At 43.7% G+C, this 13,975-nt stretch overlaps 1 protein-coding gene across 2 annotated transcripts in view; it reads left to right on the forward strand.

Moving 5' to 3' along the window:
- Nucleotides 1-9,652, forward strand: part of LOC104876865 (neuron navigator 1) — a 96,980-nt gene extending 87,328 nt beyond the window's left edge. For both annotated transcript variants that reach the window (XM_033762158.1, XM_010645102.3), the window contains 2 exons: nt 3,570-3,767; nt 5,586-9,652. In XM_033762158.1, the coding sequence (XP_033618049.1) occupies nt 3,570-3,767; nt 5,586-5,681 (294 nt within the window). In that variant the 3' untranslated portion in view covers nt 5,682-9,652. The remainder of the gene's footprint in view (nt 1-3,569; nt 3,768-5,585) is intronic.
- The last annotated feature ends 4,323 nt before the right edge of the window (nt 9,653-13,975 follow it).

Raw genomic sequence — 13,975 nt, forward strand, 5'->3', positions numbered from 1 at the left:
TTGCTTTTTTTTTTTTTTTTTTGGTACCGGAGATCAAACTCGGGACCTTGCACTTGTGAGGCAGGTGGTAGAACCACTAAGCTAAACCCCAGCCCTGTAGCTTTTTAAAATATACATTGCATTGTTGTTATTTGTTTTTACCCTGCTGTACCACTGGACACAGAACGTCTTACTCCAGCCCTAACTGTAGCTCAGTACCCATGGATCAACCTCTCCTCATTCCTGCCTCCCTAATTCTTTCCCCAGCCTCTGGAATCTACCATTCTACTTTTTTTCTCCCCTTCTTTTCTGTATGAGACAGACATGCTGGCCTTGAATTCACTCTGTAGCCTAAGGTGGCATCAAACTTACAATCTTCCTGCCTCAGCCTTCCAAGTGCTGGAGTTACAGGCATGCACCACCTCACCTGGCTTCATTCTTCTCTTATTTCTTTGAGATCATCATGTCTGATTCCACATTTGAATGAGATCAGGTGGCATTTGTCTTTCTGTCCTTATTTAATCTAATGTAAAAGTCACTGCAGTTCTGTCCATGTTGTCACAAATAATAGGATTTCATTACTATATGGCTGAGTAGTAAGTTCCATAAGTACCATATTTTTAATTGATTCTTACTTGATGGAAGTTGACTCCATATCCTGGCTTTTTTGAATAGTGCTGCAATAAACATGGGAGTATAGATGACTCTTCAACATACTGGTTTCATTTCCTTCGGTATACCCAGAAGAGGAATTTCTGGGTCACACATTGTTCTATTTTTTTATTTTTTGAGGAACCTCCATACTGTTTTTCACAAAGACAATTTTAACACTTACACTGACCAAGTGTAAATGTTTCCTTTTCTCTACATTCTCAGTTAGCACTGTACTTGTGAGCTAGCTATGGTGGTACACACCTGTAATCCCAGCACTCTGGGAGGCTGAGACAGGAGGATCCCACGAGTTGAAGACCAGCCTGAACTACATAGTGAGACCTTGTCTCAAAAAAAAGTGCTTACTTGTTATCTTTAATTTTTTTTTTTTGAAACAAGGTTTTGCTATGTAGTACACTGTGTAGCCTAGGCTGGTGTTGCCAATCTCTTTAGTCTTTTTTCTTGCTTTTTTTTTTTTTTTCTTTTTGGTACCAGAGATCAAACTTGGGCCTTTACACTTGCGAGGCAAACGGCAGAACCACTGAGCCAAATCCCTGGCCCATGGTCTTTTTGATGGTAGTCATTCTTAGTGAGGCAAGATGATAGATATCTCATTGTGGTTTTCATCACTAATGATAGGTGATACTGAACATTTTCTCATACATATTGTCCATTTTTATGTCTTCTTTTGAGAAATGTGTAGTTCAGTCTGTTGTCTATTTAGACTATGTTTTTAAAGCCTCCTCAATTTTCAATTTGCAAATTAGGGTGTAATGATCACTAACATTCATCTTAGTACAAATAAAGTAAGATGTAGTAGCTGGCCCCTTTTGGTCATGTATTATTCAAAAAAGTAACTTGTTACTGCTATGGGTATCTTCTGATGATATAGTAAATTTTTAGGGAGGTTATCAGAGTGAAGCCAGGAATCATTTCATTTATAAATTTATGACATTTTAAGGAAATCTATATTACTAATAGGTTTCCAAATTTTAAAACATTTTCACAGAAATAGCATGTTTTGAAGAAAATTTTTTTTAAATGTTAAGTATTACAATGAAATGGAAGAATTTCCTTCTTGAAAAGTAAGATTGAAGCTAGGCGTGGTGGTGAAGCCAGGTATGGTGGCACATGCCTGTAATCCCAGCACTCAGGAGGCTGAGGCAGGAGGATTGCTGTGAGTTCGAGATCAGGCTGGGCTACATAGTGAGTTCCAGGTCAATCTCAACTATGTAGTGAGACTCTTTCTCAAAAAACCAAAATTTTTAAAATCTTTAAAAAAAAAAAAAAAAAAAAAAAAAAAAAAAAAGTAAAATTGAAAAGTCGTAAAATTGTGCAGCTGGCCATGGTGCCACTCATATGCACTCCTAGCTACATGGGAGGCTGAAGTGGATGGATTGTGAATTCAAGGCCAGCCTGGGCCACTTAGCAAGATCTTGTCTCAAAAACAAACAAACAGAAATCGTGATGTTGTTTTAATGTGACCTATGTGTCCATCGACGATGAATAGATAAAATGTGGCACACGTACTCACTCGTGGAAATCTTATCATGTGCAACAGCATGAATGAACAGGGGAGGCATTCTGTTAAGTGAGATATAAGCCTGTCCCAGAAAAGCAAATAAGGTGTAATCTCATTTATATGTGGAATCAGAAGAAACATACAGAAGCAGAAAACAATGGTGGTAACCAGGATCTGGGAAGGAAAGGGTTGGGGAGATATTGGTCAAATGATACTGTGTTAGTCACCTCTCTATTGCTGGGGCAAAATGCCTTTCATGCGGAACTTAAAGGAGAAAAGGTTAATTGGGCCTCATGGTTTCAGAGGTTTCAGTCCATGGTTAGGTGTCTTCAAGGCAGAAACATCATGGCCAGAAGGCATGGTGGAGTAGAGCTGCTCAATTCCTAGAATCCAGGAGGCAGACAGCAGGCAAAGAGCCAGAGGAGACAGAGACCAGATATAATCCCTAAATCCACACTCCCATGAGCAGTCCAGACACACCCACAAATGTGCTTTACTGATTAATCTCCGAGACATCTCTCAAGCCAGTCAGTCATGGTGACAGTGAAGATTGACAAGATGGGCGTGGTTGCACACACCTGTAATCCCAGCACTCAGGAGGCTGAAGCAGGAGTATCATGAGCTTTAAGGCTAGGCTAGGCTACATAACAAGTTTGAGACCCTGTTTCAAAATACACATTGGAAAAAAAAAAAAAAAAAAAAAAAAAAAAAAAAAAAAAAAAAAAAAAAAAAAAAAAAAAAAAAAAAAAAGCAAGGGCCAGGGGTTTAGCTGACTGGTGCCACCGCCTGCCTAGCAAGCACACAGTCCTGAGTTCGATCCCAGGTACCAAAAAAAAACAAGATGCAAGTATTTGATCTCACGTGTATGTATTCATTTGTTTGATTTAACAACTCTTTTACATATATTTCAAAGCATCATGTTGTATATCATAAATATATATAATTTCTATTTTTAAATTATAATAATTTAATGAGATTAAAAATGTAACCAGACACAGTGCCACTCTCCCATAATCCCAGCACTTGGCAGGCTGAGGCCAGAGGATCAAGAGTTCAAGGCCAACCTGGGCTACATAGCAATACCTTTTATCAAAAACCAAAGCAGAGGGTAGGGGAGAGACGGAGAGAAAAAGGGAAGGAGGAAGGAAAAATTTTTTAAGTTTTAATACAATCTGTTAAATTATCCTCTAAAATGATTTTACCAGTTTATACAATTTCTTTTCTCTGTCAGGAAGCTCAGGAATTTTGGACAGGATCAGAGAGCCTCAAGTCTTTACCTTGGGGGAAGGGTGTGTTTCCACAGAGCGTGTTTATTGTGGGAACTGTAAGAGACTGCGAGACTGAGACTTCCACTGCTGCGTGACCAGCCCTCTAATTCGTGGGTCCCTCCCTTTAATTAGTTTCTCCTTCTCTTCAGGTCCACGGGCAGAAGGCTGCTTGGGAGGACCCAGTGGAGTGGGTCCGGGACACTCTTCCCTGGCCATCGGCCCAGCAGGACCAGTCGAAGCTGTACCACCTGCCCCCACCCACTGTGGGCCCTCACAGCATTGCCTCACCTCCGGAGGATAGGACAGTCAAGGACAGCACCCCGAGTTCTCTGGACTCAGACCCGCTGGTGAGTAGAAGCCATTTGAATGTGCAAAGAACCACAACAGAACTGAATTCTTCACAGAGTTTCAGCAAGGCCAGAATCAAGAGGCCAGAGAAGAGCTCTAAATATCAGAATCTTTGATTAGAAAGGCCATCCTCCTGAGACCCAGTTTAGGCTAAATAATACACATCCCACTGAAGTTCCATGCAGATCCCATGTGGGAATAACTGACAAAGAAATACAGCAAGAAAACACTCAGCACTCTGTACTTCTGCCTCTCCCCTGGTTCTGTCCTGAGGGTTGCTGCAGCTAAGTGGGTCCACAGAACCCCTGTGGACAGCAGGTGGCAGTGGGTGACAGACTGGTGGGGCCCCCGGGTGTATCTCCACGGTGCTTATAGCCAAAAGAAGATTGATTAGTAGAATGCATAAAATGTCAAAGAAAACAGACATAGCATATAAACAGGCTAGAGGAATTACAATAAAATGCAATAACAACCTTAAAAACTCTCCAACCTCTCTGAGAATGAAGGAAAGAAAATTAAAACAAGGAAATATTGTTTCACATTGGCAAAAAATAGTGTAAGTGGGAATTTTCCCGCTCTGCTTGTGGGAATGTTCATTGATAAAACCATTCTGGAAGATAATTTAGTAGGTTATATTAAATCTCAACGTACACAGTCCTGTGGCACAACCATTTTATTCAGTTGCCAGGCATGGTGTATGCTTATAATCCCAGCACTATAGGAGACTGAGACAGGAGGATCGCAAGTTCTAGCCCAGCCTGGGCAACTTAGTAAGACTCAGTCCTCAAAAATTAAAAACTGGCATATAGCTCATTGAAAAAGCCCTGGGTTTAGTGTCCAGGACCACCACATACATACACATAAAAAAAACATTCCAGGGCCAGCCAGGGATTTAACACAGTGACACTGCACCTAAATTGAATCTCCAGTAACCCCCCACCAAAAAAATACCAGTTGAGTCACATTTTTATTTAAATTTTAACTTTGTTTTTAAAACAGATGTTATTGTGTTTAAAGTACATTTAAATTGGAAAACTAATAATAATTAAGTAGATAGAAGAAGGTGGAAGGCAGCTTTTTTATTACTTAGCTAAAAAAAGAGTTCCAAACTTGAAGTATCAGGGGGAAACAATAGGTAAAGAGAAGGAGCTGCCAGGAAAAGTGGCTCTTGACTGTCCTCACCGCCTGACCGTGTGGCCCACTTCTATAATCCTTTGGAGACTGAGGCAGAAAGATCACAAGTTCAAGGTCAGCCTGGGCAACTTCATACTAGACCCCATCTCAACATAAAAACTCAAAAGAGCTGAGGTTGTAGGTCAGTCATGGAGCTCTTACCTGGCGTTCAGGAGCCAATCCCCAGTATGGGATGAAGACAGCGAGGGGAATAGGAGGTAAAAATTGTGTGGACTCGACATAGGCTTTGTGAGCTGGAAAGAAACGGTTTCATAATAACACAGACCTTTGCTTTTGGGTTATAATCTATCGCGAGAGGGATTGTTAGAGACACGTGTTCCTACGGGGCAGGCTAGGACTGTGCAGACCTGCTGTCCTCCCTGGAGCACAGGCAGCAGGCAGGTGAGGCGGAGGTGGTCCCATGCTCTCGGTGTCCTCCTCCCACACAGATGACAGGTAGCACTTTGTACAGCAGATGTACATGAAGCAATCATCGCTGTTTTCTTTCATGAACTACCTCTGCACCAAGCTCCAAGTCACTTTCAAACCAAGCATCAGACCCACGATCTAGGTGTTTTGTTTGCCCTCTGATGACAAGACTCCGTGTCCCAACTCTCGTTAACCCACCTCTTTCCCCTCTCTAGATGGCCATGCTGCTTAAACTTCAGGAGGCTGCCAACTACATTGAATCTCCAGATCGAGAGACCATCCTGGACCCCAACCTCCAGGCAACGCTCTGAGGGTCCAAGAGTCACTGTCACCCCGGACAGCAGGAGGCTGGCGTCAGCTTCGTTAGCTCCTCCTCTCCCCTCTTCTCTCAAAGCACTGGCTCTCCGGCCCTGGGAGGAGAACAGGAGGGAGGAGGGAGGCAGGAAGAGGGGCAGGTTCTTGGTGCTGCACTTTTGAGAACTTCCTAGTAGGGATTTGGTGGGGTGGCGTTTGGGAACTTGTGTCACCTAAACACATTGACTGGCCTCCTCTCGTGACTTTGGGGAAAAGATGATTCTGGGTCTTTGCCTTGTTTTCTTGTTCCAATTACAAACTCCTGGGCTTTCTGAGGAAGGGTTCAGAAGACATCAAAAGACTGCAGCAGTTCCTAGCTAATTCTCACAAGCAACTCTGAGACAGACACAGGTGGGGACGTCAGAAGGCTCAGAAGCTTCGCTTGCTGACTTTCTCGCAGACCCTTCCCAATTCTGTCACCACTGCCAACAGCTCTTCCCCCAGAGATCTGGCTGGAGCCCAGAAAAGAAGCATGTGGTTTTAAAAAATGCATAAATCAACCTGTAAATGGTAACGGGCAATGGAAAAGATGAAGCTGGAGAAAGGGGACCCAGTTGCCAAGGCAGAAAGAGCTGCCAGCTTTTGCCTTCTGGATGACATAGGGGATGTTGACAAGATGGCTGCCAATCTAAGAAGTCACCAAACCACAAAAGTGACATTACAGCCCTCAGAGAAAGACTACTGGCTCTGTCTCCGCCTTCTAATTTAACATGCATGAGAGTCAATAAACCCTACTTTTTTATTTTTTATTTTTTAATTTGTTTCTATTTTTTCTGCCATTTGCCTATTTATTTTTCTCTCCCTCTCCCCCATTTCTTCACACATCCATGAGATACTTGAGTTGCTTTTCCAGGGGCTGGACTGGCTTTGCCATGTGGGCTTTCTATGGAGAATCTGATGCCATCTAATTGGTACCAGCTAGACACCTGCCATGCCACCATCTTTGGCATCCTCGGGGCTTACATAAGACATAAAGTACCAGCTCACCAGTAATGGGAGAAGAGGCACTCAGTTACCTTGACTTTCCTTTTGGAAAAACACATGTTCTGCCTGGGAGCTCAATTACCAACCTCTGGCCTAACAAGATCTGTTCTGAGCTTCATTGTGGACTGGAGGAAAACCTGGAGCTTGGAAATGCTCCTCTGTCTTGTAGCCCATTTGCCAACTCACTGCACTATTTGAACGGTAGCCACTTTGCCTGACTGAATCGGAATTCCCTGAATCAGCCTTTAATTATGTATTTGTTGCTGATAGGTGAATATTCACTTATTAGAAACTGAACATACACATGCGATACTCCAAATATGAATACAAAGTTCAAGGAGTTTGATTTCATGGTGAATATCTGCCTTCCAAAGCAATCCTACTTCTTATAAAAGTCATCCTTTTCCTACAGCCCTGAAAGTATGGCAGTCCACGCTCCTTCTTTGGACAAGTACTTACTGAATACTTAAATTTGTGTACCAGTCACTAGATGAAAAACAAAAGACAGACCTTGGGCCCCGAGGTTCATGGTCCTAGGAATGTTTGGAGTGGGTGCACACCCACTGTGTTATCTGGACCTTGAGGATCATCTAAGAAGTGGAGCTGAAACTCACAAAGAGTCAGCTAAAAGGTAGCCTTTGATTGGATGTCCAATATACTGGGGACAGAAGATCTGGGATCGATCAAGATGTGGAGGACCATGGGATCTTGCTTGTCTGGAGTGGGCAAGTCTACTCCTGCTGTTTCTGAAAGCCCTAAGGGACCAGATTCCAGGCCCGGTTGCCCAAAAGGCTGAATTTCAGGGCTCTTGCGGATCAGGGAAATGTGATGACACTGGAATTGAGTGTTTGCTCTTCAGATTCCTAAGTAGCACAAGACTTCATCAGAATCTATAGGCATACTAACTTGGATTGCTGTTCCACCAACCAACCTAGGAGTAGACACATACAGATCTTATGTCAGAATATTTTCCTTTATGTCAACAAGATGGTCTGCACCCTCAGAAAAGCTCTGTAGTCTCATCTGATGGCACCCAGGGATGACAGGGTCCTCTGTGCAAGAGGACTGTAGTTGCTCTTGCTGCTAATCCCCATGAGCTGTAAAGACCAACCAACTCAGCTGTAAAATATGCAATCTGTGGTGGGAAGAGGCCGTTTGTCCATGGATGGTGCTGAAATCACTGCCTTAAGGTCTCTGCTATGCAGAATGAGGAGGCCCCAGGGCTGGGTGTTCCAATTTGAAAGGCAGGGAAGACTAGACAGGCCTACTTTGGGCATAGGCCTCTTCTAAACCCCATCCTAAACTCCAGACCCATGGTAAGGCTCAGACTTTTAATGCCACCTTCACCCGATGGTTGAGCCCCTAGCTCTTTTCTGGTGCTGCCCAGCCAGTGCCTTCTGACATGGATGTTACTGGCTACTTGAGGAAAAGGAAGGGGGTGAACCCCTCCTTCCGTTCCAACTGCCTCAGATCACAGAAGATTCTTGTGTCTCTGGTAACCATGGATACCACCATGAATCTTTTTGGATCCTTAGCAGGTTGTTTCTGGAGGCCTCTCATGTTAGGACTTTTCATTTCTCTTCCTGGGATTCGCCGCCAGTCTACTCTCAGTTCATTGCTGCACTTAGCCCAGGTCTCTCATTGCTTTCCTCCAGAAAGTGTGTTCCCATCTGGTAAAGTGGCAGCAAAGCCTCAGATTTCCCTCTGGAGCCTGAGAACCTGTTTACAGTTGCACATCTGGGCCTCTGGTGGTGGGGACCGATGGTCTCACAAAGGAATCGTGGTTATGTGGCAACTGCAGAAAGTTGAGCCTCCTCATGGTGCTATAACCCCTTGGGGTGCTCATCCAGACTTCTCTGAAGCATAAAAACCAAGCTGCCCCCTCGCTGCCCTAGAATTAATGGCAAGGAACAAAACCACAGCACTGTTTCCTGCCTACCCATCTACTTCTTGGTTGAGACTTCTGGGATCCCAAGGAAGAGGAAAAACTGGGTCCTCTAGCTAAATTCTCAACCCCCAAGCACCTTCAGAAAAATCCAGCCTAATTCCGGATTTTGTGCTATTCTGTTCCTATCCAGCCCCCAACTTCTTCCTCACCAAAGCTGGCTAGTAGAGAGCAAGGTTTAATGCTTGACATCAACCCGAAGAGAGAGCCACAGCTCCAGGAGAGGTTCCTCGGCAGAGACCCTCTCACTTCTTGTGAAGAAGACCAACAAGATGTGTCCAATGTATTTGTTTCTCAGTCCCTGCCTAGGTACTAAAAATAAAATACTAGGTAATTGGAGGCTAATATGGGACCTGATGTCTCTGTGTGTGTGTGTGTCCATCCCAGTGTGTCTGTGACACAAGAGCACTTTCCTGTTGCTGTTCCCTATCTTCTGAGGCTTCATAGAGTATTTTTTAAATATCCATGCTTTGTGGCATCTCTACGGTGCTTATTTTTGTCTTCGTGTAAATCTTGATTACCAGTGTCCTTCATCTAGTCTAACCATTGGTAAGGTAGAGGCTGGCAGGGAAAACTACCTAAAAGTCCATGATGACGCCCTGTATAGTGATGTCCTTATTGGTTGGGATAGTACATTTTGGTCTTGAATGACCAACCTTCTATCTGTACTCCTTAAAAACTTAAAACAAAGTGATTTTTTTTTTCATTTCTTTCATTCTGGATTTCCTGCCTTGCAAGAGTCATAACGGACCAATCTCACCACGAGCTTACTTCTAGCTCCCTGAGGCAAAAGTCACAATACTCAGAGGCACACCCCCTTCCACTGGTCTGAGAAGTAACAATTTCCCGTGGAATTCCAAAAGAGTAAGAAGCCAGCAGCTGTAGCCTGCTGTTTCTCACCGACAGCTCACGTTACCTGGAATATGGCACACAGGTACAGCAACCTGGCACATGGGTAAATGTGGCCTGATTTAATGGGACTCAGTCCTGCAACCAGGATCAAAGAGATACTTACATGAGGCCTAAGGATTCTTTCTTCCAAGCTTATGGAAGAAATCCTGATCACACATTGAACACGGGGTTCAGATACTGAAGCACCCCACACTGTCAAATGCAGCTCATCACACTTTACTTTTCTTTCCTTAATGCTTCGGATTAGCTAAACTGAAGCTAATAAGTAGACTGTATAAGCCAACACCCCCTGATAGCATGAAAAACTACTTTTGCAGAGGGTTTACTAATGGAAATGGATATACCATTGAAATGAATGTTAGTGCACTCTTGGGATGACCATAAGAACTACTTAAATTCTGGTTAGTAGCCCCACTGAAAAGGCCAAAGAATATACTGTCCTTTATAACTGAATCAACCATAAACATACACACACACACACACACACACACACACACATATGTCTTTTGTTTTGTACCGGGGATCAAACTCAGGACCTTGCGCTTGTAAGGCAGGTGGCGGAACCACTGAGCGAAATCCCCAGCGCTCAACCTTACATATTAATGAGTCCTCCCTTAGTGTGCTCCGGGATATATGGATCCTCCAACTTACTCTGCCCACTGCAAAAGGTGTATGTGCCTGTCTGCTCCACCTAGACTCTGAAGCAACTACCGTGGCCATAGATCCTAGGGAAGCTGGACTTAAGTGGAAAGTCCTACAGCCTTGAAGTAAGGAAACCGATTGGATTTCAAAAGCTACAGTTGAAACTGGCCAAGACAGTTAAAAGTTGAGCTTATTTATACTGGCTCTATCTTGATGTTTGCCATTTTTCTTAGTGATTATACCACGGAGAATTTTCTGCAGCAAAGGTGATCATGAAAAGTGGTTTCTTGATTCGACCATTCACTCTTAAAAGCAGTGGTGCTCAAAGGTTCATTCCAGGGCCAAGGATTTAGCTCAGTGGTTCCACTGTCTGCCTCTCAAGTGCAAGGTCCCAAGTTCAATCCCTGGTGCCCCCCCCCGAAAAAAGGGATCGTTCTGGACCAACAGCATCTGTGAACTTGTTAGAAATTAAATTCTGAAGCCCACCCTGGATCTATTGAGTCAGAAACTAGGGCTTACAAAGAAAAAAAGTGGGCTAAGGCCCAGCAATCCATGCTCTTAACACCACCCCGCATGCAGTGGATTTGACATATGCTAATGTCTGAGATTCGACCATTTTAAAGGCACAGCTACTCTGGCTTTAGGAACAAAAATAAGAAGGTCCCAGGTTATAAATCATATGTTAACATTAATTTTTAAAGTCATTTTTTTTCCTACTTCCTTATGTTTCTGTTTTTGCTTCTTTTAAATTATCAAAAGAAACAATGTGTACTTTGGGGCAAAAGTTAGGGAAGTACATGCATCTTCGCTACTTGAATGCAGTCTTCAGAGTTCTTATCCCTGAAATTACTATATGGCAAACTAAGGAGCTTCAGCAGAGCAAAGGATTTTCTCTAGGTTGCTCTTGTGTCTACTGAGTTTCTGATGATGTAATAGGGTTGACAGAAAAGAAAACATCTAAGTTGTATTTCCATGATAAAATATTCTCCCAGCAACAGAATCTCTCTCTTACTCGAGGTATAAGGTGCACTGCTAGGCCTGAGCACCACCCAGAACCTTCTCCAAGGCAGCTAATATTAGGACTCCAGTATTCCAGGAAGCCCTGAATCTATGCTCCACTCAGGGCACAGGAAAGAGTTCCACTCTGAAGACACGGTAGTGGGCACTTCAGTCCTTAGGCTCATTTCTTCCTTTCCTCACACTAGGACCTGGGTACAGAACTACTCAGCAAAAGTGACAGAATAAAATCCTTGTAAAAAGAAATCTGAAAGGAACTTCATATATTTCCAAACTTACAGACCAGCTGATAGGGCCATGGGGAGGATGAGACTTCAAAACTGGCTTTGTTTCATGTTGGTTGGTTTTCCCTGTGAGAGAGTTTGGGGACTGAGCACAGAGAAACATAGTGGTACTGATTCTCCTGAGCTGTGGCACTAAGCACTGGGAGGACTGGCACCTGAGGGAGACTAGAGCAAAATAACTGCACTAAAATCACCCCTAGTCCCCAGAAGGCCCATGATAGGTCCTCTGCCATCTCTTGCCCGGTCATCCTACTTCCCTGCCATTTTTTTTTATGAGGAAGATCAATAAGATAAGGAACAAGCCCACAAATCACAGCCAGTCTCTGGGCTACTGCTGTGCAGTGCCCACCCACCAGTTCCTAATATTTTTTTTTCTTTCTTTCTTAAGTAATCACTTTCTTCAATGACTTCCAGCCCCTGCTAGCATCCTTTCCTTCTCCTCCCCATCCCACTTTAGGCAGCACTGTTTATGTGATGGAGTCTGTTTCTCGAATGCATGACATTCCTCAGGTGGAGGGTGGGCAGGAATTTTCACATCACTTTAATTTATTGGGTGCAAAACCCCGAATCAGGATATGTGTCTGTCTGTGTGTTTATGTTTTTTTTTTTTTTTTCCTCATTTGACCCTCACCTCTTCTACCCCCTTTTATATCAAATTGTAGAAAAAGCAAAGCTGCATCTGGAAAGCAAACCATTGTATATAGTTGCGGTAACAATCATGAAGAGATCTGGGTTGTCCCCTCAGTAATTCATTTTAAATAACAAATTGGTTGAAAATTAAATTCATGCCTGGGCCAGCTGAAGAGGCCCTCTCCGTCATCTCAGAGGCTCTCCAGTGGGCCCTTTGCCCATCTGGCATGTCTTCCCAGCTAGATTCATCTGTTCGATGCCATTTGCGTTTCAATAAAGTTATCTCCTGTATTGTCACTGGCTCTCTCTAGCTCCCTCTCTGCCTGGTCTCTGTCTCCATGTATTTTATGGCCCATTGCTTGAACTGGAAGCTGAGATTGCTGTGGTCATTTGCCTAACACAGAAACAAAACTCACTGGCCTAAAAAATGTCTGAATCCCAAATCTGAAGCAAGAGTCAAGTCCTTTGGTTGGGAGTGGGGGGACCCCATTTTGCACATTGTAGTCATAGTATCCACAAGGATTCAAAACATCCAGCCTGAAAGTCAGGACTCTTGAGTCCTCCATCATACCAGCCTCTGGACAAGCATAAGTTTTCTTTTTGAGGTAAAAGCAAATTGACCTAGAAGAAATGAAGCTGTGCCAATGATATTCTGCTTCTCTTGGCCACCTGGAAGAGGGGAAATGTGTCTTACAATTCTCCATTGTGGAGCTGTAGGTCCAAAAAGCAGTGTTTTCTCTTAAAGTGTTGTAAGAAGCCACCTCAACCCTCCTAGCAGATGGTGACTAATACGTTGACAGCACTCCTTAAAATAAATCAAAGTATTCTTTTGCAAGAACCCTAAAATGATATGACTTAATCTTTAATTATTAACCCATTTAGGATCCACAGATTTGGAACTGTCTTAGGAATTGCTAATTTCCTCTGCCACTTGGGAATAAGAGTATATAAATGTTTCTGGGAACCACTTCTCATGCAACAAACCCAATCAGCTAAGATATACCTCTTCCCTTTTTGCGCCAACAATAAGTGCCATTCTGTCCTTTCTGCTGCGGCATGCTTACAACTGTCCTGCGTTTCTAACCCTGGCTCTAATCCCGTCCACTTGCTCCAGGAGAGTAGTACCTATGTCTTGGACCATTCCTTATGACCCGCCCCTGAGAGCCTCTTCTACCCCGCCTCCTTGAATGTCCAGCCATAATTTATACGAGGTAAAACTTTATAATTGTCAGCTAAGGATTCATAGTAAAATAGGCACATAAAGTATCGCTCTGGGAGAAACACCTTTTCACATGCAGATGAGCTCCCCTGCCCAACCGCTTTGCCACCTTGAGGTTGGACTCGTCAGTCTGGGCTGGAAATCCAAGGGACTGAACCTTCCCCTGAGGGGATACTTCCCTCTCCTGTTCGCTTCCGTTTCTTTTCCCTCCATCTTTGGATTCCTGAGTCTGGGGAATGAAGAGAACCAACTGACCCAATTTTTTTTCAGTGGGAGAAAAAAGAGGTTGGTTTAAAATAGATGCTATTTCAAACCCACACCCCCGTCCTTACAGCCTGCTATAGCCATTTCCACCTCACCTCGTCTCTCCTCACAAAGTCCCTTACATCTGAAAGACCCACGAGTCTAAAGTCATATATCATGGTATTTATTCCAATTGAGATTGCTGACATTAGGAAAGCCCAGACCTCCCTGGGTCTCTGTTTTCGCATAAATCCCAAGCGCTCTTGGCCGACAAAAGTGTAGCTTTCGTTTAGACAGCAGGAGGCGTTGTCTCTGACTGCTAATATCCATTCCCCGCCCCTGCTGGCTCTCGCGGACTCTCGTGCGCAGGCGCGG

Source organism: Fukomys damarensis, unplaced genomic scaffold (assembly GCF_012274545.1).
Source record: "Fukomys damarensis isolate Sample0158 unplaced genomic scaffold, DMR_v1.0_HiC HiC_scaffold_11, whole genome shotgun sequence".
In the NCBI taxonomy this organism is placed as follows: Eukaryota; Metazoa; Chordata; class Mammalia; order Rodentia; family Bathyergidae; genus Fukomys; species Fukomys damarensis.